A 22781-nucleotide genomic window follows, 5' to 3' on the forward strand; every position below is an offset into this window, starting at 1 on the left:
TCGATTCTCGATAAGATAATTATATTTTTTTTAAAGGAGGAGGGGCCATTTTTTTTCTGAAAAAATAAATTAAAACTCTTATTAAAATAAATATATGCAGTAAAGAAAACGAAGGACTTAATTAGTACCTTAGAAACAATGTTATAAGTCTCAAATAAAAATCATTCATTTGATGTAGATTTTTGGCAAGTTCATCGATCGCCCATTTCTCATGGAACAACAATGGGCTCGTGGGGACGTTTATATTAGCACGGGCGTGTCGTAAAGGTCACGTTCACGCACGTGCCAAGTAAATCACCGAATCCCCACGAATGACTGAAACGCTGCACTGTACCTACTTGTCTTTTTTGACGAACAAAGCGGACTGAGAAAGAAATAAAATCAAATAGAAGCAAAAGCGAGGAGAAAATCACGATCCTACCCAAGTTTAATAGAATTATGAAAAAGGCTTGATCAATGGTATTGTCATTAACCCAAATTGCACCCTGCGGTTAAGATTTGAGTAAACGGCGTATTATCTTAAATTATACATTATCTTATAATTTCATAATACACCCCGTGTGATTGCAGGAAACTGTAAAGTAAGCACGTAACTCAGTCCCATTATAAAACATAATGCATATATGTATATAGTAGTTACAACGATAAAGTTTTGCTACGCATCGCGTATGACTTTTTATATTGGTCGTAAACAAAAATGAAATTGATATACAGATCAATCTCGTTTACTTAATTGAGATTGTGGATAAAGTACGTGGCCATTTGAAATTGATATTAAAATAGCAAAAATAGCAAGTGTAATATATACCTAAAAGCGCAATTATGACAAATTAATCAAAAGATCATAACAGCGTATCTAAAGTTGAATTCCAGTATTACGTTGTGGAACGCGAGAAATTACGCGAAGAAACTTATTTTTCATGGAATTACACGGCTTGCCAACAGCTTTGCAGATCATAAAATGCTTTTACCATGAAGAATGGCATTTCTGTGAGAAAATTTAAGCTCGTGAGAAAGTAAGTTGTGTGTGTTCGTAACGCAAATTGCGTAATCCTTGCCAACCACTAATTAACCATGACCTGTAACAAATTAATTAGAAGTTCAATAAAATAATTTTAAATTTAGGGGGAAAGGGAGGAAATAATAGAAAACCATCTAGGAAAGATTCGATAGTGGATATGTGAAAGAAATATATCTTTATTCGAAAAATGATAGATTCGCGCATTATGCAGGAAGAGGATTAAGATTCCAAAGCAATTAGAGCAATCGCTAATTAGTTGGATAGGTGGGAATTAAATTCATTTGACTCTCGAGTATAACTAGAATTCCGCCGAGCGTGTCTAATGAGAAGTTGGCGTTGTTATGTCCGGTCTTGGACATAGGAAACCTCGCTTATTCGATTGCGCGAATTTTGTTTTAGAGACTGTCTCGGCTATATAAAGTAGGAGTGGACTGGGCGAAAAACATTTATCCACCGGTGTACCGTGCTACGTGCAACTTTAAAGTCTGGTGTTTATTTTCGGAGATATTTTAAAAAGAGCAAAAAAAATTCCACCGGGAAAATCTCACTGTCAACAAATTTATTCCACACTGCGAACACTCTTCCTAAGTGACTTTCTCTGTACCGATTTTTACAAGCAGCTCCACACGAATTATCGACAAAACTATTATTTATTTTGTCGATAGAATAATTACTTCTGGATGAATCGATGAAAAAGCAGAGCATTGATGCTTTCGCGAAAGATTTTATTGAGAAGAACGATAGCAATTATATTGCGATAGCGAGAGGGAAAGAAATCTATGCCACAACGGTTGTTGAACAATGCACACTTAAAAGAAATGATTATGCGCAAAAATCCAGAACATTTTTTGCTCCTCCAAACCATTCGGATCTTATTAAGGTCGTTCAGAAGAAATTTCTCATGATGCATCGTCTATTTGGCCGTTAATTAACGATAAGAGCAACCTGAAATCCAACGATTAATCAAATGATTCTTCTATTCGTTAAACTTTTATTTTGCCTTCAATTATGACTACGCAACTCTTACTTTCAATTATAGTTTCAATTTAACAAGGCCTTTGATTCTTGTAAACGAGTATTATTGTTATTATTTTAATAACTGCATAAGAGAGTTTTGCCTGGAGGAGGTGAAAAAAGGTTTTCTTGCCAGATTGGGCAAATTTAAGTTGCCGAGCTAGAAGAGATACTCATCTTTGTTTTAAAACCAGAAAAGGTCATTGCGCATTAGTTGGTTTATTTATAGTAACTCTGGTAAGGGTACTATATATATTGATCAACGTCTCAAGCGGTACCAAAGTCAGACGATACAAAGACGAACGACCGTAATCGTTATTTTTATGGACTCACGGATTTAGATTGCTGCTGTATAATCATTCTTTAAATGGTAATGGACGAGTAAACGCGTTCTAATGGCTATTACCGCAATACTTTTAATAACGAAATGGTGTTACTTGCAAGTTAAGCAGAATTGTGCAAGCTAATTCATGGTAAGAAAAAACAAAGGCGATTCTTCCAGTTGTCCTATTCACGAATTCAATCAGTTTTATTACGGTTGCGTTAAGCTGAAAAATTATAATGATGACATTAGCAAAATGTAGAAAAGAACTGACTCATATAATAACAAATAATAATGAAAAGATGAAACTCTAGCAGTTTTATTTAATGGAGACTATCTAGTATAGTTATTTATCATATTATATTTAGTGATAGCGTTGAGAGGCTAAATAGCATTGAGTAAGCGAGAAAAAGGAATAAAAACGTACTTATATTTACCTACTCGCTAATGATCAGTAGTTATCATTCTGGGGGTCCATTTACCGCCGGCGATGCCTTTCCAGATGACTTAGCGTTTCTTTCTCAGCCAATTCTGTGCCATTGGTAGGTCGCACTGGTCGCAGTTCCTTTGGAAAACTGCCAAAGCCCTTGCATATGTCGTCCGACCCGACTACGTATACATGCCATTGAAAATTTTCAATTAGAAAGTTCAGATAAATTAATTTTATAATTATTAACAGTTCTTTATCTTCAACAATTATTAATATAAATGTAGTAATGCAAAATTTAGGTCTACACAGTCAGATTTGAAAGAATTGGTGGTTTTTCCAGTGATGATAATCTGAATGACAATTATAAGGAGTAGTATTAGTTTAATAATATGTTTCAAGGGTTTGTTTACCTCTTCTTTATCATTGTCGGATTCACTGCTCGTTTCCAAGTGTTTTTTTGCAATTCTAACGGAAGGAAATCGATGACACGTATTATACGATCCTCGAGGACTTCTCATTTCCGTTACTCGATCATCGTAATCGACTGGGAGGCAGAAGGAGACTTTTCGAGAACGGGGACTCACCTTACAGCTGTTCTCGCAGCTTTCTTCTCGACTAATCCAATTTCTATCCCCCCGTCGTCTCCTCCAACATGATTTTTCACAAACATTCGAATTTTTTTGTCTCCACTTACGATTACCGTTATCCTTCAATTCCCCCTTGCCTTTCTTACACCGACACTAAATCCGTGGAATGGATGATGTTTCATAAAAATTCATCGATTAGTGGAGGATTAGATAGAGGAAATTAATTGATATACCTGTGGATATCGAAACTGTGGCTTCGGTTCAAATGAATGACATCGGCAGCAACGGTGATGACCAATATCCATGTTTAAATTACAGCGACCACAAGCTAGATCGGTTAGATTGTAATTCATGGTATCAAACCTATTGTAAAATTTGTTATTCGAATAAGATTTGCAGCGGCATTGATTTTCAACTTTCATTAACCTTTTGTTCCTCAGTTGATCTGAAACGATTAATTAAGATGTGTTGTTCAACACTATAAATGATTGGTATTTAGAGAATTAAAAAAACCTACTACATTGATCGCAATAGTTTTCATTGAAGAAATTAGGTGAACTGGGATTGCAAATAAATTTGCCATTCAACAATTTATTTTCATCACGATCCGCAAAAGCAAACCCGTCATAAACATTGGAGCAATCGTGGATAGAAAAACGGGTACGGTTAGGAGATTCTCGGCGGGATTTTACTCGATGTCCTAAATCCACGGAGTTTCCGTGGAATTCTGCTGAATTTCTTGGAGTATCTTGCCGATGTTCTGCTGCTCGGTTAGACTGGCAATTTTCAGTAAAACTTCTTCCGTCCTTTTGGATTTGCTGAATGCACTGGCGGTAACAGCTGTGCGCAATACGTTGAACCGTATCCGCGTAATAACGGGGCTCTCGTTGCTCTTGGCTCGAACGGGCAACCGTTGGATCTCTCATTTTTTCAATACCTACCCCCTCGTCTTTGAGAAACTTGCTGCAAATTTGACAACCATTCTTTCGACCTTGAGCAGATTCTCTAAAAACTTTTCGACCCATTGCTCTGACACTGCAGTGATCGATATTTTCGTTCCTCTGTAAATTTCTATTCAGCATGCAGCTATCTTTTAATTCAGTTTCCTCGTCGTTCCTCTCGCAGTTGTGTAGACGTCGCTGACCAAAGTCGCCCCCCTGCTGCGGTAACGGCTGATGAAAACCACCACTGTTTTTGTTTGCATAAAAATCCACCGCAGCGCAATTACTCTGCTGTTTGTGGTGATCAATCTGTTTTATTCGACGGCAATCACCATTAATCCCGCTTGCACAGCTCTGTTTTTCCGTATCAGCGATTCCTAACCTCTCTGAACTGGAGGAGGCCGTGCAACAATTTATGTCCACCTGCTCAACTCTTTCCAATAATTTAACGGAGGAATCTGATTTTTCCTTATAATTATCACTCTTCGCATCCTGACAATCCTGTCCGTATAAATTTTCAATCGGACCGATCTCCTTTGCTACTGCGCACTTGCTTCTGCCATCGACGTCATCAACAAGAAAGACATAACCTAATTTTGTCTCATCATTATCTCGGTTGTAGAAACGTTTAGAGCTTGGGTTTTCCTTGGCATCCGTAGCGTCAAATTTGTAATAAGCATCTCCGTTTTTCTGAAGTGCCGGTTCTCGATAGCTACTGGAAGCGTCGGTTGAATCGTAATTATGACAATCAGGGAGATTATTCTTCTCCAATTTCACATTATTAGCGATTAGCCTCTCTTTTGTTAGCCGCTCGTTATCGTTATTCGTTTCACGCTGATTATCGTCGAACGGGGCAGCATCGATATTATTAGCGGAATTTCTCTCTTGGCGTTCATTAACGGTTTCTTGAGATACACGCGGAGGATCCGGCATTGGCTTGGGGAAAAGCGAAGTTTGCGTAGCGGGCTTCTTAGTACTTAACAGTTTCTCTATGGTGCAAATAGTTTCCCGTAGGAGCTCTGACTTTGATCTTTCCCCTTCGCAATCGCATCCGGGATAGCTAGATTTGTTCGCTCTTAAATTAGGGACACTCACGTTACTGGAAATTGACGCTTCCGACCTCGAATATTCGTGGGACACGGTAATTGATGCTTCTTCAGTCTCTCCGGCATATTTAGAATCTTTCAGCTTGCAATTAGCATTGGCATTAACGTCATCCGTTTCGTACAAACAATTAGTATTGTTGTGAAGAACCTCACCACCTATTCCAGCCACTTCCTTCCAGTTGTTTCCACTCGATCCAATCGAATCATCTACATCTTTCTCTTTCCCACCAATACTGGTGCTACTCCTGTTTCGATCACAACTTGCTCTCAAACCTGCTCCCACTTTTTCTTCCCAACTTTTTCTTCCAAATGCATTCGTCATTCCCCTTTTCTTGTTCTCCCTGCAATTAATACAATTAATATCACTTATCGTATTGTTGCACCATGTTTTTGTTGCTCTTATGTCTTTCTTAGGACTATTATAAAACAATTCAGACTTTTGCTTTTTATTTATGATATTAGCTAATAATTTTGGATCGTCCATTGTGATGTTAGTGAGACAATTACAAATTTCGTCTATTGATTTCTGCCGAGTTTTAAATTTCTTCATAGAACGTTTGTGCTGGTTCGCCTTGCAGCAATTATTGCAATGCTCTGATTGCGATTGATGAATCCAAATGGGGTCGTTTATGTCTACATTGGAAGTATCATTGGCTACCTGGAAATATGCATTTGAATCACTACGAACGCCCCGTAATTTCACTGACTTTGTCACTTCCGTGTTTTTCCCCTTCCATGAACGACGCACAGCTGAATTATCGACCCTCTCGATTCTTTTATCGATGGACAACAATTCTTCACTTTTATTAAGAAACCTCGGTACTTTATTAACATTTTCTTCAGTTTCAGATTCCGTCGTCGCGAAAAAGAACTTTCCAACGTCCAAATTTGTTCCAGAAAAAGATTGTAATTTATTTATTTCTCTTTTTGGAGGTAATGCATTATGGCTCAAAACTTGATCCAACCGTGGCTTGAAATTATTTGATCGAGAGTTTGCGATGCACCTCAACAGCCTATGATCTTTATCGTTTTTTACGCAATAGTCAGATTGTACTTTTCGAAAACTTTTACTTCTACAAACTTTAATTTGGGGGCTCGACGTATTTTCAACAATTCTTCGATTTCTTTTCTCTTCACACTCATCTTGACATTTTTTTAGTAATTTTCGCTCGCTCGGTATTGGACGATTCTCATCTTTCCTGGAGTTCGTCAGATTGCAACTTAACCTAGTACTTCTTGTTTTACATGGAAACGACGTTGAATCGGCAAATTCCAAAAGTTCCACTCTTTGTTTGCTGTTACGATTCTTCATTGAGAAATTACCAGACGAACTTGAGGTCGAACTTTTTGGACCATCACTTGATGTCTGAAAGACATAATAATTATTTCTTTAAATTATTTGTACTTGCATATAAATTTCGGCTTATACATGATGTAGTTTTACTGTAAACTTTGTGTCATTTACTAAATTTTGATGGACATTTTTCATTTCCAAATGTCGAAGCTTTCTACGTCGAACGATCTCTTCAATTTTACATGGCCTTCTTGCCTTTTCTATTTGCGTTTCCGCCAGGTATACGTTTGAGCAGTCACATTTCATTTTTCCATTTACCTAAAAAACTTAAAAAATCTTTTATACGCAAACATATAAAAGGTTATCAAAATCAATTAATGTTTACATGTATAAATATAAGGTCTTTGAATAACAACAATCGATATGTGGAAAACGATATTAAATTGTGTTAAGATGGTTATGTGTGTGTGGTTTAAGAGTTTTAAACATTTCTCTAAGACAGTTTACAGAGTTATCTGTTAAGCATTTTATGGGAAAATACTACAACTAGGCTGTAGTGGCAAGTAATTATTATTCAGTCTAATTAGATTTAATAACTATTTCTAACGAACTTGTCGTTGTGCAGCCGTTATAAAATTGTAATTTTAAGGTTAGTTTTTGTAAACTTCTAATTTCAAAAGATGAGGACCGGATTAGTGTAATGAATGATCGATCAAATATCGCAAAATCATTTTTAAAGTTTAGAAGAACATTGGCAAGTGGGAAATTGCAAAAAAATTAAACACGTGAATTTATAACGCGGTATCTACCGGCCATTATCCTATGCTAATATTTGATCAATATTCTACTTCAAATTTTATGCACTATAAGTTTTTCATCCATACTAGATATTATCAAACAAGTGCACTAATGCATCAACAAACACTATGTAATAGAAAAAATCTCAATTCTAATGCTCACTTAAATCTTTATCTCTATGATATTGATAAAAAGTTTTTTTTATTCGTTATATATTTTGATATCCTATACATCTAAAACATACCAGAAACCTAATCATTCGTTTAATTTTTTGGACTTCTTTATTTTTTTAATGAGATGGCGAAAATAATGAGAACAATTACTATACATTTGTGTAATAGATTATGGATCATACGTTGGATTATACTAATAATTTAAAAGAATTTTACGTGCGTGACAGTATAACAGATATGCTATAATAGTAAAAAAAATAGTGCGTTCATTTGAAAATTTCTTACCTCATTATTTGAAAATAAGTAAGATTTAAAAAAAAAGGTTCAAAAAAAAATGTTATAATTTAGAAGGTAACATGAGTTTGTAACATTAGCCTTAAAACATCAATTAAAGATCACCCTAATCTTTTAAAACAAGACATGCTATATGTATATATACTTTACATATAATTCCATTAAATGCATTGAGAACTATTGCTCTGAGTCATTTGAACAATTTCCACTCTCTAAACTCACTTAATCAACGATACGAATCTCCCAACGCGGTAGGTGGTAAGAAAAAGTTGCTGAAATACGTACGGCGTCTCTAATTTTTAATTGCATGCCGTTTAGTTGAAAACAAACAGCAATTAAGACTCCGAGTCTCTCGTTATGGACATAGTATGTGAATTCTGCTAGAAATTCTAGGTTAGCACGGATCGTTGGCTATTTGGATAAATAAATCAACTTGAATCGTGTAATTAAGCTGTAGTTTTCTCAAATGAATATTAATGCTGCAAAAGATTTCAAGTTTTTTCTTGGTCGTCCACTGCTAGCTTTTTGTAAAAAGGGAAGTTTTTTTAATTTTTATGAATATAGTAATAGTGAGTTCTTAGGGGAAAATTTTGATACGAGAACACTATTATTACAGGGGTAGTAAGTAGATGAATTTCTATGAACGTAAATATGTGTGGAGTTCGCTGACCGTCGAGAAGAAGCTAAAGAAGAGCCACCAGCGGAGTAGACCGTGACTGTGACCGTGACCGTGACCGAGTTGTTGAGTTGCTTGCATTATACATATAGCTAACGCTACGTTGCCCTCTCGCTTCCTCCTTCCTTTGCCCTTGACAATCTTCCAAGCACTACTCTCACTCCAACTCAAATCGATCCTCTCCCAAATTTTCTCTCCATCAATTCGTACTCCGCTCCGCGCATTATCGATTGCTTCCATTTTAAACAGGCGAGAGCAGCTCCTACATTTACCTATAGATACCTTCAATTTCACATATTTCTTATCCATTGAAAGTTTTTATCAAACAATTGAATTTGGTGGTAACATAAATGATGATTTATTTTCCTCTCTGATCATAATGTTTCAAACATTATAAATAATATATCTTCAAAGCTGGTTCTTACATAGTGAAGTCTAAACAATTGATTAAATGCAGACAATCTTTATTTCATTATTGTACTTAATTAACTCATTCAGATGACAATAAACAAAGACTTGATAATACAGACGCACACACAAATTCGATTCACAATAACTGTATTTTCGGTAAAAGTAAATTGAGAATTACACATCGATAATTAGATTCACAAATTATTATGCATCTTTTTTCAGTTTATTTATTGCTCATTCTTATAATGAAGCTAAAACGCTACATTATTAAAAATAGTTGCATGATGATTTTATACTAATAGAAATGAAATCATTCTCATAAAGATAAACGACGAGACTGAAAGGATGGGCGGTAAGCTTAAAATTTGATTCAGTTCCAAATTTATAGAATCAGAAGGCGATTACTACGATGTATCTAACAAGTTAATGAGAATAATTTCTGTTATCAATTTTCATTTTTTAAAACTGCTGCGCTATAGGTACGAAAATCTAAATCGTTATACAAGATTTACCATTCCAGGAATCCTATTCTAAGCATCTTTTCTTGCGACCGTTGGTTTATACAATATATATTTAAATATAACTGGTGTTCATACAATATTATTAATTTTTTGTTTTCTTTTATAATTTCTCTTTACATTTGTCACAGTGCTCCATTAGAATGTGCGTTCCAAGGTAGTAGTGTATGTTCTCTCTAACAATTGTAACGAATATACTATAGGTCTGTTTTTATTGCCCACGTTTTCTGCACTTTTCATTACAAATTTATACGAAGTATAAATTTTGATATACATTTTTCACGAAAGGTACAGACAATGTGAACGAACCTTATTAACCAACTCGCAACGTAGTTGCAATTGCACTCAGACTTACAGGGAGCATAACTATATAATTTTTCTTTATAAATATTGGAAGATTGTAGTTTTTTTAAATAGTCATATGTATAATTTATATGATTATCTAAACATAAATGCAGTGCATCAATTTATGTCGCATGTTCTTATGCATGCGTTACGTGATGATTAATATGCGGCATATATTTTTACACACATTTTTTATTCACACCATTATATGCTATTGACTGATAAGACGCATCCATTTCATGCTTTCAATTTCTTAATGCAATATTATTGGTATTGGAAAGCTAACATTTGTTACTGTATTCATAAATTAACAAGTACAGAAAATATTAAGTTTTATTCTATACTTCTGGCCGAGGTATATATTCATACGCAAAAAAGCACTCCGTAAAACATATCACATGAAACCAAAGCATTACTTAAAATAAATGGAAATCAATTTGAGATTGTCAATCTAATCTGGTTTTAAACAATATCAATCTGCATATGTGATTGTACTTTAATAGTTATTAAATTAACTACTATTTTATAGCAGTTTATTAACAATTATACTCAAACATATTGTAGCTTTAGTTTACATTCTTTTTTAAAAACTCTTATCTGTCAATTTTGATGATTATATTAACTGCAAAATTCTCTCAGAAATATCTTTTTATTTCAAAATACTGATCTGCCATATCATATTCTTGGTAGTTATTTGGTATCCACCTGTATTTAAGAGTATATTAAAAGTATATGGCGAAATCACAGATTTCCTTCTCGAAATGCAGCATCTCTTATAATTGACAAAGAGAATACTAAATAAATACCAGGGAAATAGCATTTTTTTTTCTTATTAACTACGACATACAAGGTAAGCATTTAGTTTTTCTCTCTTCAAACCCTTATGAAAATTGTGTAAATTTGTATAACTGTAAGTGTAATTCAAAAAATAAATGTCGCCTATTTTATTAGTCCGTTTGGCATAATACGTTTTAAGTTTTTGTTGCATCAAAGTTAAAATAACTTTAATAGAGAAACAAGCTAAATGCCATGGCTCATATGGTGAGTGCTTATGGCACCACTAGTTGCAGATAAAGACCATCAAAAACATTTTAGTCAGTTCAGCAAACTTTCTTCCTTATTATTAATCCCATGTGACTGTTCTCCCAATCTTGCTTGACTCCAATGTTTAGCAAACAGTCCATTTACTCTTTCCAATCTTTTTTAATCTCAAATGACCACTCCCATTTCAAATGCTCATGTTTATCGTCATCCGTGAAGAGTGAACTAACACTGTAGGAACCTCTTGCCAAAGCTCCTGCAGGGGCATCCTCAGCTGGAGTAGTATAAGATTGTATTTCCATCTTAGGAGGATAAGAGCCTACCATATGAGTCATTTTGTCAACTGGAACAATAAAAAATAAATGAAATATTTTTTTTGATAGTGTATTGAAAATAAATTTACACTAATGATCATTACGCATAATTATTACCTGTAACTCCTACAATCCATTAGAAGCATTTAAAATAAATGTGTCAAATATTCAGAAAACATTTATATACAGAGTAATAAGGCTATTGTTTTAATTTTTATATCCACAAAAAGTAATGTTTTACTTACCAGGCATTCCAAGACGATAGGTCCTTTGAACATATTTTAATCCATGCACAATCTCCCTTTGGACTATAAAGTCAATTCTAATTTTGTAACTGACACCTTCTTTTATTACGAATGTTTGCTTCTTCAATTGCGTAAGATCCCCAGTTAAGTCTAATTCCATATCTGGTCTGTCAGCCACGCACAAAGCCAGCTTCTTCACAATAACTTTTCTGGGATCAGAAGGGTCTGTAAAAATTAATTTTCAGAATGATGCAATATTGGAAGAAATAAATAAAAAATAATACACCATTCAGTATCTAAAAAATATTCTTTACCAACAATAATTCCACCAGCTTTAGCATCTCCAAGTAAGGTTTCTTTATATTTACGTAAACTTTCATCCTCTTTATCAGCTTCCAGTATCTGTTCAATAGTTTTTTCTGGTGGTGGTTTATAGTTTGATTCAACTTCTAAATCCTCTTCAACAGCATCTACACGATCTCCTGCTGGGTCAGACATGTTATCTGCCATATAAAGAAAAATAAACAAATTAAACTCAAGTAACAAATTTGACACTTCTTAATCGCTAAAATACTTTAATGAAAATTCAGTAGTTAATGAAGATAGGTATTGACATTTGACAGAGATTAAGGGTAAGAAAATAAATAGAAAAGCACAAAAACCAAAAGTACTCTAAAATAATTATTATATCATAAAAAGTCACAAATTCATATCATGTATATGCAAATTCGTAAAATAAGGAAAAAATTTGTTTAATTAAAAACGTTTTAATGAGAAAAAGTAAGAGATTGAAAAATATTGATAATGTGATAGATGTGTAAAAGGAATAGTTTGACAGAAACGAAAGGGAAGAAGACACGACGAAGAAAGAAATGGAGTAATAGTTGATCGACACTTTCGCTCGATTGATAAACGTATATTGTACTGTATAAATCCTTTAGAGAAATAAAAATCATTTCGTTCCAGTTTACACAGACTCACCGCTCAGTTTGGTTTCTCGATTAATTTAATAAAAAGCTGCACACTTTTGTAAAGCTTCTGCAAAACCGCAGTAGCGATAAAGGATTAAAATTTTCACCCCTCCGCTTCTCTTCTCACCCGGTTTCTTATTCTTTAGTTTAGCCAAGCGGAAGAGCAGAACAACATGGCGATCTCAGAAGGGCGGACAATTTCCTGTTTCACTCCAACTTTAAACTGTTTTTAGGTTATGATATCGACGACTTGATGAGTATGGTTGATAGTATACTGGCAATTGAGAATTGAGATTAGTAGCTGGTACATATTTTACTTTGGCACACAGAGTGAAGCTAACTATCCGAATTACGCGCGAATCAATTTCCTTCTATGAACACCATATCTGACGGTACCTGGGCCTGGAGGCCCTGGAGCAGCCGGGCGGGCCGGGATCAGGTGGGATCGGAACTTTCATTCTAGCACCGTCTAATACTCTAATAGGTCTGATGATTATTGACACGCGTTTTCATTCTATTTATTGAAATACAAGCTTGCTTTTCTTATTAAATAAATAAAAAGGCGACAAATTTTTGGGTATTATCGAATTTATTTGTTTTCTTTTCTGTTCATTTTTGCACAACTTAACATTTATTTAACTGTTTGCTAATATATTTTGGCAATGCGAAATCAACTTCTGTATTCCTTCTTGATTTCTAAAATTTGTTTTACAATTTTGTAATTTATGATGTAATAATTCTGGATGAACATGTGCAACCTTAATTAAAGCTTCTGAAAAGTTTATAATATTTAAATTGGCAAATTAGAATTTTACTTATAATTTTTAAAAATATTACCTAACATTAATTCTTGAAACTTAGGCTCTGGATCATCCAAGTGTATAATCATTGTAGTATAAATCATATCGACATGGCATTTACTACAGACTAAATCATAATCTTTTGGCAAAGAGCTCCATATTTCAACCAATGCCTCTGCTGCTGTGCAGCGAACATCGTCACATGCATCATCAAGTCTCTTCAAAACCACTGGGTAGACTTTATGAATATGTTCCGCTGAAATAGTATTATTTTTGTGACCAATCTCCATTACTAAGTAAATTGCTTTAAGAGCATATAATCTAGCTCGTTTGGTATTGTCCTCAGCTAGAGTAACTAAGAAAGGAGAAATTTTCTTAAAGAGCTCTTGAAAATCATCACTTGTAGCAAAAACACTTTGATTATCAACACACTCAATTTCATTTTTATTCTCATTTGGCAATGGAGCATTATTTTCAAATAGTGCACAGAAACAGCAGATAGCAGCTGTACGAATAGCTTCAGCTGATCTACCTGCTGACCAAACTAGACCTGGTATAATACATTGGTCTAGGATAGAATGAATAAAAATATTGAGATTATTGATTTGGTGAAACGAATCTCTATTATTTATGAAATAATCAGATAATAGTATGAAATGTTTTAACTTCAATTCAGGATCTGCATTACTGTTCATAGTTTTCTCTAATATTGGTAGTACCATATCCATATTGTTAGCAATGATGAATGCAGCGTGTATTAAACACCCTCGAAATATCTGTGAATCTGCACTATACACTGACCATGACTCACAACTATTGTGAGCTGTTATTAGTAGAGGTCGTAGATGTTGACTATACAAGTCTTTCAATGATGTAAAATTATTAATATTGGCCAATGTAATTAATAATTTTCGTGCCTCATTTTGAATTTCCTTTTCATTTGCCATAGACAGAGTGGTAAAGATTACTGTGAACAATTCTTGAGAGATTATGGAGCAATCCTGTAGAATAATTAATTATTGTTAAATGTTAATTTACTCAACAAACTTTTAAAAAATCGTCACCTCTTTGCATATTGATAAAAGAGAATCACAGCAACATAATATTTGTTTTTGGTATTTACTTTTTTTATTCTGACATATGTTTGGATTGTGCAAGAAATTTGCAATCTGTACCAAATATTCTACTAAAGCAGTCCGTTGAGTACCTCTTAAAATAGCTGAAAAGATTCTCAAGTGGCCTACTGTAAGTGATGCATCAAGTGTAGGTAATATTAAATCAATATAGATTTTTGGCTGTACAAAATATCCAATGTATTTAGCTGCAATTTGTATGTTTTCCACAACTCTGTTGTCTTCATCATTGCCAGCTCTACAAAAACATTCTATTATTTTGTTATTTTTCAAACTTATAATTTTATTATCTAATGCAGCCTTGGCAGTAGTAAAAAATCAAATTAATTATCATAGTAACTTTAAATGAATTGTTATTACTGTTCCTATATCTTATCAAATAATAATACGTTTTACTAGGTCCTTTTAGTCATTCAATATAAATAAAAAGCAAATATCTTATATATCACTTAGAAATAATTACCGATACATTGGTGGTAATAATTTTTCAATGTGCTGAGTAACATCTTCTTCAACATTTAATATAAGCACACAAAGTAATTGAGCTGAGCGGACTCTTATGTCAGATAACCAATCGCCTAATTCTGCCCCTATAGCTTTAACCAATTTGCATAAGTTTTGTTGCGCTATTACGCGGCATCCCAAGTTCGGACGAATAACTACAAGCAAATATTATAAACAAATTCATTAGTAATAATGTTAATTAACGCGTATTCTAGCGAACAGCAATTGAATAAAAAATTAGTCTACTATTAGAAGGATAATGAGTAGGCTCATCAGTCAGAAAGTCTATTTTATCCTTTAATCTTTCATCATTTTCATTTTCCTTCAAATACTGCTGTCCTGTTTGATCCCACAACTCTGCAGCTTTTATGCGAATTTTTTCAATTTCATCGTGCAAACCAGTTAATAGTAACGGAAGAAGTTTATACCACCAGCTGTATCTGTCTTTCAGTTTTACTAACCAAATACCCGCCACTTCAATAACAGCTAAAAACATTAATATTTAATTATATACTTTCTTTAAATAAATCTTTGGTTAAATAATAATTTATAAAATTTTAATTAGTAAGTTACCTTCTCTAACAACGCCACTTTGGTCAAATAGTCGCTCAGCCAAGGGAGTCGTTACATCTTCTACAGACTTGCTATCCCCGTACAAAAGTACGTCGCCTATTGTTTTAACAGCTATGGATCGTACTTTATAATGCTGATGCGAAAAATTGCTCAGAATAGGCTTTATGAAATTCACAGATCGCGCGTAAAATTTTGCTGGTAAGGTCTTCGCTAGTTCCGAGATGCTTTCGCAACTCTCGCGTTTCACACTTGGATAGTTATCTGTAACGGTTTTAGCTAAAATATATACCAAGTCATCGATATAAAGCGACAAATGATCTTTGTATCTGGGTATGATTATTTTTAGAAATATCACGCAGCAGAGACGAACTTCTTCCGAAGTTTCTATCAATTCTTGACAACCCAAACGTCTTGCCAGACTTGGTATCACAAAAACAACGTGCTTTTCGTCAGGTGGAATGACAGTCAAAAATCTTTTTATAATTTCTATAGCATGATCCCTACAAATCTCTGCTTCATCGTTTAGAAGTCTAGCAAGTGATCTATTTAAGTCCTCCCAGAAATTAAGAATTTCTTCTGGAGTCCAGGATGCCTCTTCATTGAAAATGGTCTTTAATATTTCATCTAAAGCTAGCTTTCTTCGCGATTTCTCTTCCGCTTGTAGCAATAGACATATACGGTTTGAGTCAAACTTTTTAACTGTGGATGACATTTCTCAAAATCTTCAATTTGAATAAATTAAGACGCGTATTAACAACAGATTATTCAAATCGTTTAAATTAAGTATTTTCTTTTATAACAACTTTTGCTTAAAACTTCCTTCTACCGTGAACCACATAGATTTGATAGTCTTGATAGTTCTTCTACTCCTTCCATAATCTACCCTCTTATTGTTTATTACCATAGTAACAGACAAGCGCCTTACGAACGAGGTATGATTTATCATTGCCAAAAATTAATTCAGCTAACAATGAATTCTTGAACCATTTTTATTGGTTTCTGCGATATTATTACAATTATGTAAACGACAATAATTATTAATGCTATTCTACATCACTGATAATAGGACTAATCTGAATTACTCTTTTTTATCATTACATCTACTATCTAAGCAAACAGTACAGCCTTTGTGCTGGGATATAAATTATTATGCAAGAGTGCATGCAGGATGCAACAATACTTTCTGTTAATCGACTGTTTTTAAAAATTAATGACCGTGTTCTTAAACCTCACTCAAGCTTCAAGGGAGCTTCAAAGGAGCCTCAAATACTATAGTATATATCACGTAAACTATATATTTTTAAGCTTCGTCAATACCGAGTAACGTTTAAAAATACAGAGGTAAATAAACTGAATTAAAAATTCATTGGTATCTGTTGTAAAGATATGGCAAAATAGAAAAATAGTATAAGAAGTCAGATCGGATATGTGACACCGATGTGGTCCCCAGCGTAGAATGACACGTGTAATTTTCTTTTTTGTAATTTATTTTAGCGTAAATTCAGGAAAAATAAAAAGAAAGAAATTTGCTTAAAAGACCTCGCCACTCTTAATCTTCCAAAGTGACGTTCTTAAACAAGTAGGACATGGATTCTTTGTTATGAATGCGACGAATAGCTTCTGCTAGCAAAATACTGATATCGACAGTCTTGATTTTTGGACACTGCATCTTTTGTACATCATGGGGTACAGTATTGGTAACTACAACTTCATCAATTGGTGACTCCTCGATAAGCCTTGGAGCATCAGAACTCAACAAACCGTGCGTCGCTAAAACATAAATCTTATTGGCACCTCGCTCTTTCAGAACTTCAGCAGCTGCTACGTATGATTGTACGTCGTCTATCATATCATCCTAAAAGCAGTTTATTCTTTTACTAGTGTTCTCTTTATGAAAAAGATTATGAGTCATTTCTTTAACTTACCACCATAATAGCTATACGCCCACTAACATCCCCTACAACATTTATGGGGGGCTTTTCTTTAGCAGGATGCATGGGCACACCAACACCAACTTCCATGGTCCTTGAAGCTAATGCAGGTGGAGAGTAGCGTCCATCATTCATATCAGACTCTGCTTCCCTTTGCTCTCCATGAATTACAGCAATTCCGAGTCGTAATCTTTCTGCATAACTTGTTGCTTTTTTAGCACTTCCCGGATTTCTTGCCACAATCACAGAGTTATGGTAATCAGGAATCTAAAAAAATGTAAACAATATTTCAGTAACTCCCTTGAAAATCATAATTGATTCATGTTTAGACTTGTTTTTGGAGAACTTACCGCATCTTGAATATATTGTAGTAAGAATGGACTAGCACGTAGATTATCCACAGGAACATCAAAGAATCCTTGAATTTCCTTTTGGTGCAAATCCATGGTAATAATATGTGTCAATCCACTCTTGCACAACATCTTTGCCAATAGCTTTGAAACTATACAACCACGTTTCCGCATTTTACACTGTTTGGAATAAGGCAAGTAAGGAATGACACCAACTATATTTTTGGCAGATGATGTTTTGCAGGCGTATGCCATTATGAGAAGTTCCATTATATTGTTATTCACATCCTTTGTACCAGTTTGGATTATGTACAAATCTTTACCTCTCACAGAATCCCCAATTTCCACCATTGTTTCTCTATTTGTTTTGTGATATACTGAACATCCCCCATGTTTAACTCCAAGTCGGCTATACAATTACATAAATATTAGAATTAGTATTCATGATAATATACAAATATTAAAGTAACTATAATGAACATAATTTCTGTAAAAACTTACTTAGCAATCAGATTTGCTAATTCTGGATGTGAATTTCCTGCAATAATAACAATGTCTGAAGAAACAGGCTTATCCATCATTAAGCTGTTTTTGGATTACCTGTAATAGTGCAAATAAGATAAAGAAAACAGTATAAAAATTACTTACTCACTGTAAATAAATTATCTTTTTTACCGAAGTATAAGTAGCATAATTTAATATCTTAAATTAGCAGCAATTTAAGCAGCCATACCTGGTTATGTCAGTTATTGGATATTATATTGAAATCGATTAAACTTTCATCCTAGTAACGAACACGTAGAAAATTCACTTAAACGTGTGTATTTTCAATCGTACTGTATTTATTAAATTAATCTTAAGCGAGTAGACCTTCTCGGACTTCTCTATTTATCTGAATGTTTACCTATATACACGAATGGAATGAATAGAACAGCTGTTCCGTTTTCACAATTCAGGCATACCACGAACAAGTCTCAAGTTGATTTTTTAAAAACGCACATTTTAGAAAGAATTCTATTAAAACAAACTCGAGTTAAAAGAGACTGCAAAAACACCTGTTTAAAGAATCAAGAAGTCCAAAATTCGAAACTATATCTATTTGTGCCAAATTTATAATTATTTATAAGTAAGAAGCTAGTAACTTTTTTTGTAACTTGAGGAATGAAACTATACCGTATACGTGATGTGAACGGTCGTAAAGTCGTAAGCTCCTATATACTAATAAACTTTAAAATGTACATATACTGAATTACTGATGTTGCAAACAGTTCATTCGTGATATAACTGTGTAAATTATTAAATGAAAAATTAAGAATTTGAATGTATTTTTAGTAGTAAGATATTAAAAGTTTTTACAATTAAATTATGGAAATATTATAAAATTATGTAAATGACTTTAAACGTTTATATTTTTATGATCGGCGCTATTTAAAACAATTTATATGAAAATAGTAAATTGAGTATTTATTACTTAGGTTAGATATTAAAAATATTGGACTTACAAGCGCTAATCCAGCTAATTCCGTTGATTGGTGTAGCGTGATCGGTGAGCTCTAAAATGGGGATTTGGCATTAGCCGTGCATTCACTTCGTTCGTTCATCCAACCACATCTAACAATCCATTTAAATCGTCACATTCCACTGTCGCGCGGTGAATTGATACGAGCTGAAGGAATAAACAGAGAGACTTTCCTTATAAATCCTCCTTTTAATATATTTTACCACTATTACAAATATTATGTTATTTGTAATTTTTAAATAATGTTTTTATTTTTCACTTTTATCCGAATATTTGGTATTTAATTAACACATATATATTTACACACTATGTATATGTATGTTTTGTAGTCACACATTTCGAAAATTCGAACGTACCTAAGAAATTTCGAATGAATGACAATAACCAGTTTTTAGCTGTCAGTTGTCGTCATTTACTGTCATTGTCAATCGTATATAAAACGTATATTTTCTGGCTCGTTTATTTATATATCTATTAAAAAATACATCCCCGTGCCATAAGTCACAAGCAGATTAAATATTTTATATAAGTAAATAAGCGATATCGTCCCTAAATTAAAAAGAAGTATATGGTAGAAGATAAAAGAATACATAAGATTCTATGCTGTTATCATACAATATCTCTGTATTAGTGTACATATGTTAATATTGACAAATCTTGTATAAAGTAGGTAAGCTTATTATTTAACAATTATATTTACTACTACTTTGTATAATCTTTATGATCATAGTATATTGCATCAAGCAATTCAACTATGCAAATGGCACAACCAGATACATCTGAAAGAAGGTTTGAAATACAATGCAAGCTAGAAACTGAGATAACATCTTTAGAAACTTTAAAAGATGCAGAAGAACGTAGTAGGAAGTTAACAACTGGTATTGTTGCCATTTTATCATCTTTAGAGCAAAGATTGGCAACATTACGAAGGACAATACTTCCAGTTTACAATGAAACAGGAAATCTGCAAAACCAACAACGCAGTATGTACTTGAAAATATATTAATTAAGAAATTAAACCCATACTTAACTAAGGATTTATCAAATTCTTTTAGATATTGATAAAACTATCACTGTACTGGATCATGCAATTGGATATTATGGCGTTTGCCAAGAAGTTGAGGGCAGTGTACGTGGAGGACCAAGTGGCTCAGAGGGTTTGGATGGCTTTTTAGAAGCTATGAATCGTTTATATAATGCACAGCGCTACTTTCAAAAAAATAATCCAAGCTCAGTAGAGTTAGAAAATATCACTACATTATTTGGAGTTGGTCTGGAGTCCTTATATGGAGAATTTCATGATATCTTAACACGTCAGAGTAAACCTGTTCTTCCCATTGTTTTACTGGACTCAATTGGATCTGATGACGATACAAGTGGAGAGGATGCACCTCAATCATTGTGTCAATTACCAGAAAGCGTTCTCGGTGATCTCCTTAAAATAGCAGGTTGGCTGGAAGAAAGAGGTCATCGAAAACATTCGAAAATCTATGCCTCTGTTCGATCCAGTATAGTTTTAAGGTCACTCCAATTGCTGAAGGAGCATCAGAGAAGTGCTAGTGGTGGAAGTACCCATGGTGGAAGCCCAATGCCAGTAAGTAAAAAATCGCTACAGATTTAATCATATTTAACTATTTAAAAAATGATAGTCATTTTATATTGAAAGCAATCTCTTTATTATAAGAATTCAACTATAAATTTAATGAGTATCTTATTATATGCAAAAGCTAATCTAAGTGCAAGGCTATATTTGGAGCAGTCTTGTTCTGGAAGGGTAAAATTTTTAACTAAAAGTTTAATTCTAATTAAAATTTCAGAGAGCCAAATTTGCGAATCGTCATTCCATAAGTGCTCAAGAGACTGCTGGTCGAAGAACATCGAAAAGATTACAGCATGCTATAGAGAAAAAAGCCAGTAAAATGTTATTGAGAGCATCTCAAACAACAGGTTTGGGTTTATCTTTAACAGCTTCACGGAAACCCCCGCCGCAGCTTTCTGGATATGCTATGGAAGATGCAGCACCTGACGAGCAAGAAATGGAAAATTATTTATTGCTAACAGCTGGTTTGCATAAACTTATGCAAGCCGAGCGAACTTTGGTTGCAAAAATTTTGCCTTCTTCGCTTCAAGCACAAGTACTAGAAGCGACTGTAAGGGATGCTATGGACCTTGTAGCTCATGATGGCGACAGTATAGCTACCCGAGCTAAAAGGTGTATCACCAGACGAGATTTTTCCGCTGTTCTTGTTGTATTTCCAATCCTAAAACATCTCGGGGAACTGAAACCAGATCTGGAAAGAACCGTCGAGGGCTGCGATTACGCCATAAGATCCAAATTTGCTTCTGTTATTAATACCCTTAATGCAACCGTACGTTCTTAATTTATTTTATTTAAAAAAATCTGATTAAATAAAATTCTGCATGTCCCACAGGGAGCCAAAGCTTTGGAAGATTTTGCAGAAAGCGTCAGAAATGAGTCCAGTACGTCACTACCTAAGGATGGTACAGTAGCAGAGTGTACGAGCAACGTCCTTGTATTTTTAGAGCAATTAGCTGAATATGCAGACACTGCTGGATCTGTTTTACAGCGCAATACGGATGCAAATAATATAGCGTCTACTGCTCATCAAAAAGAAGCACAAAATGCTCACAGAGTTTTACTGGGTGTTTACGTCAGTAAGTATATTTATATGTTGTATGTTACTTTTGTTATACAAGTTGTGAAGTAACAACGTTAAGGTTAACAATTTTTGTCTATTTCCAAAAAGTCGCGATTGTACACTAAATAGAGTTTTTATCTTATAGAAAAAGTTCTGGCACAATTAAATTTAGCATTGGTTAGCAAGAGCGATGCTGCGTATTCAGATTTAGCCCTACGTGCTCTATTTCGATTAAATAATCATAATTATGTGATAAATGCGCTACGTCGAAGCTCTCTCATGGAACTGCTGCTACTAGCGGAGCCAAGTGCCGAACAAACATATCACGGTCTACTCCATCGAAACAAAGCTAATTACGTTTTAACGACTTTTAGTAAAGCTCGAGCGTTTATCGAGCAAAATCCAGACGAGCCAGGTAATATTTCTGGGAAAGTTATATAACACAATGATCTCACTTTATAAAGTTCTTATATTGGTTTTAGAGCTGACATCGAAAATGCTGAAAGAGAAGTTTTCGGGTTTTACCAGGGAATTTGACGATATTGCGAAAAGCCAGCGATCTTACTCCGTACCTGATGGATCTTTACGCAAGGAGCTTAGAAAAGAGCTTCATCATTCAATAGTCCCAATATATACTTCCTTTTATAACAAATATAGCAGAACCAATTTTACTAAAAATCCTTCAAAGTATATCAAATATACTCCAGATCAGGTCTCTTTGTTGATCAATACGTTCTTCGACACTGCTGCATAAGATAACAATAGTTCTATAATGAAAACAATGAGGTGATACTTAAAAAATATCAGAGA

General features: G+C 34.0%; 5 protein-coding genes across 8 annotated transcripts; 1 reads left to right on the forward strand and 4 right to left on the reverse strand.

The window, feature by feature from the left end:
• Window positions 1-1493: 1493 nt before the first annotated feature.
• Window positions 1494-8896, reverse strand: LOC136772728 (uncharacterized). Its single transcript, XM_066725855.1, has 8 exons — window positions 8651-8896; window positions 8266-8391; window positions 6851-7033; window positions 3892-6787; window positions 3608-3819; window positions 3198-3527; window positions 2795-2966; window positions 1494-2583 (listed from the first exon to the last, which is right to left on the reverse strand). The coding sequence occupies exons 1-7, from the start codon at window positions 8894-8896 to the stop codon at window positions 2865-2867; spliced, it is 4095 nt and encodes a 1364-aa protein (XP_066581952.1). The 3' UTR covers window positions 1494-2583; window positions 2795-2864.
• Window positions 8897-9103: 207 nt separating this feature from the next.
• RhoGDI (rho GDP-dissociation inhibitor) lies at window positions 9104-12652 on the reverse strand. 3 transcript variants are annotated; one of them, XM_066726179.1, is made up of 5 exons: window positions 12512-12652; window positions 11845-12033; window positions 11531-11755; window positions 11403-11411; window positions 9104-11314 (listed from the first exon to the last, which is right to left on the reverse strand). In XM_066726179.1, the coding sequence occupies exons 2-5, from the start codon at window positions 12026-12028 to the stop codon at window positions 11115-11117; spliced, it is 618 nt and encodes a 205-aa protein (XP_066582276.1). In that variant the 5' UTR covers window positions 12029-12033; window positions 12512-12652; the 3' UTR covers window positions 9104-11114. The 3 variants fall into 3 exon arrangements, with proteins under 3 accessions (XP_066582276.1, XP_066582275.1, XP_066582274.1); XM_066726178.1 differs by lacking the exon at window positions 11403-11411; XM_066726177.1 differs by lacking the exons at window positions 11403-11411; window positions 12512-12652 and having other exon boundaries at window positions 11845-12040.
• A 160-nt stretch (window positions 12653-12812) lies between these two features.
• Exo70 (exocyst complex component 7) lies at window positions 12813-22768 on the forward strand. Its single transcript, XM_066726173.1, has 7 exons — window positions 12813-12940; window positions 20042-20294; window positions 20367-20905; window positions 21129-21680; window positions 21744-21987; window positions 22117-22386; window positions 22454-22768. The coding sequence occupies exons 1-7, from the start codon at window positions 12875-12877 to the stop codon at window positions 22723-22725; spliced, it is 2196 nt and encodes a 731-aa protein (XP_066582270.1). The 5' UTR covers window positions 12813-12874; the 3' UTR covers window positions 22726-22768.
• On the reverse strand, window positions 13137-16309 carry Dnaaf5 (Dynein axonemal assembly factor 5). The gene is made up of 6 exons (XM_066726172.1): window positions 15512-16309; window positions 15185-15424; window positions 14898-15093; window positions 14366-14672; window positions 13339-14302; window positions 13137-13273 (listed from the first exon to the last, which is right to left on the reverse strand). Exons 1-6 carry the CDS (start codon window positions 16221-16223, stop codon window positions 13137-13139), a joined length of 2556 nt encoding a protein of 851 aa, XP_066582269.1. The 5' UTR covers window positions 16224-16309.
• Window positions 16508-18693, reverse strand: LOC136772927 (phosphoribosyl pyrophosphate synthase-associated protein 2). 2 transcript variants are annotated; one of them, XM_066726175.1, is made up of 5 exons: window positions 18526-18693; window positions 18294-18392; window positions 17793-18201; window positions 17437-17709; window positions 16510-17366 (listed from the first exon to the last, which is right to left on the reverse strand). In XM_066726175.1, exons 2-5 carry the CDS (start codon window positions 18371-18373, stop codon window positions 17061-17063), a joined length of 1068 nt encoding a protein of 355 aa, XP_066582272.1. In that variant the 5' UTR covers window positions 18374-18392; window positions 18526-18693; the 3' UTR covers window positions 16510-17060. The 2 variants fall into 2 exon arrangements, with proteins under 2 accessions (XP_066582273.1, XP_066582272.1); XM_066726176.1 differs by lacking the exon at window positions 18526-18693 and having other exon boundaries at window positions 16508-17366.
• Window positions 22769-22781: the final 13 nt, after the last annotated feature.

Source organism: Prorops nasuta, unplaced genomic scaffold, assembly GCF_024137725.1.
Source record: "Prorops nasuta isolate Cenicafe-Biocafe unplaced genomic scaffold, Cenicafe_Pnas_1.2 PNAS00004, whole genome shotgun sequence".
NCBI classification, from domain to species: domain Eukaryota; kingdom Metazoa; phylum Arthropoda; class Insecta; order Hymenoptera; family Bethylidae; genus Prorops; species Prorops nasuta.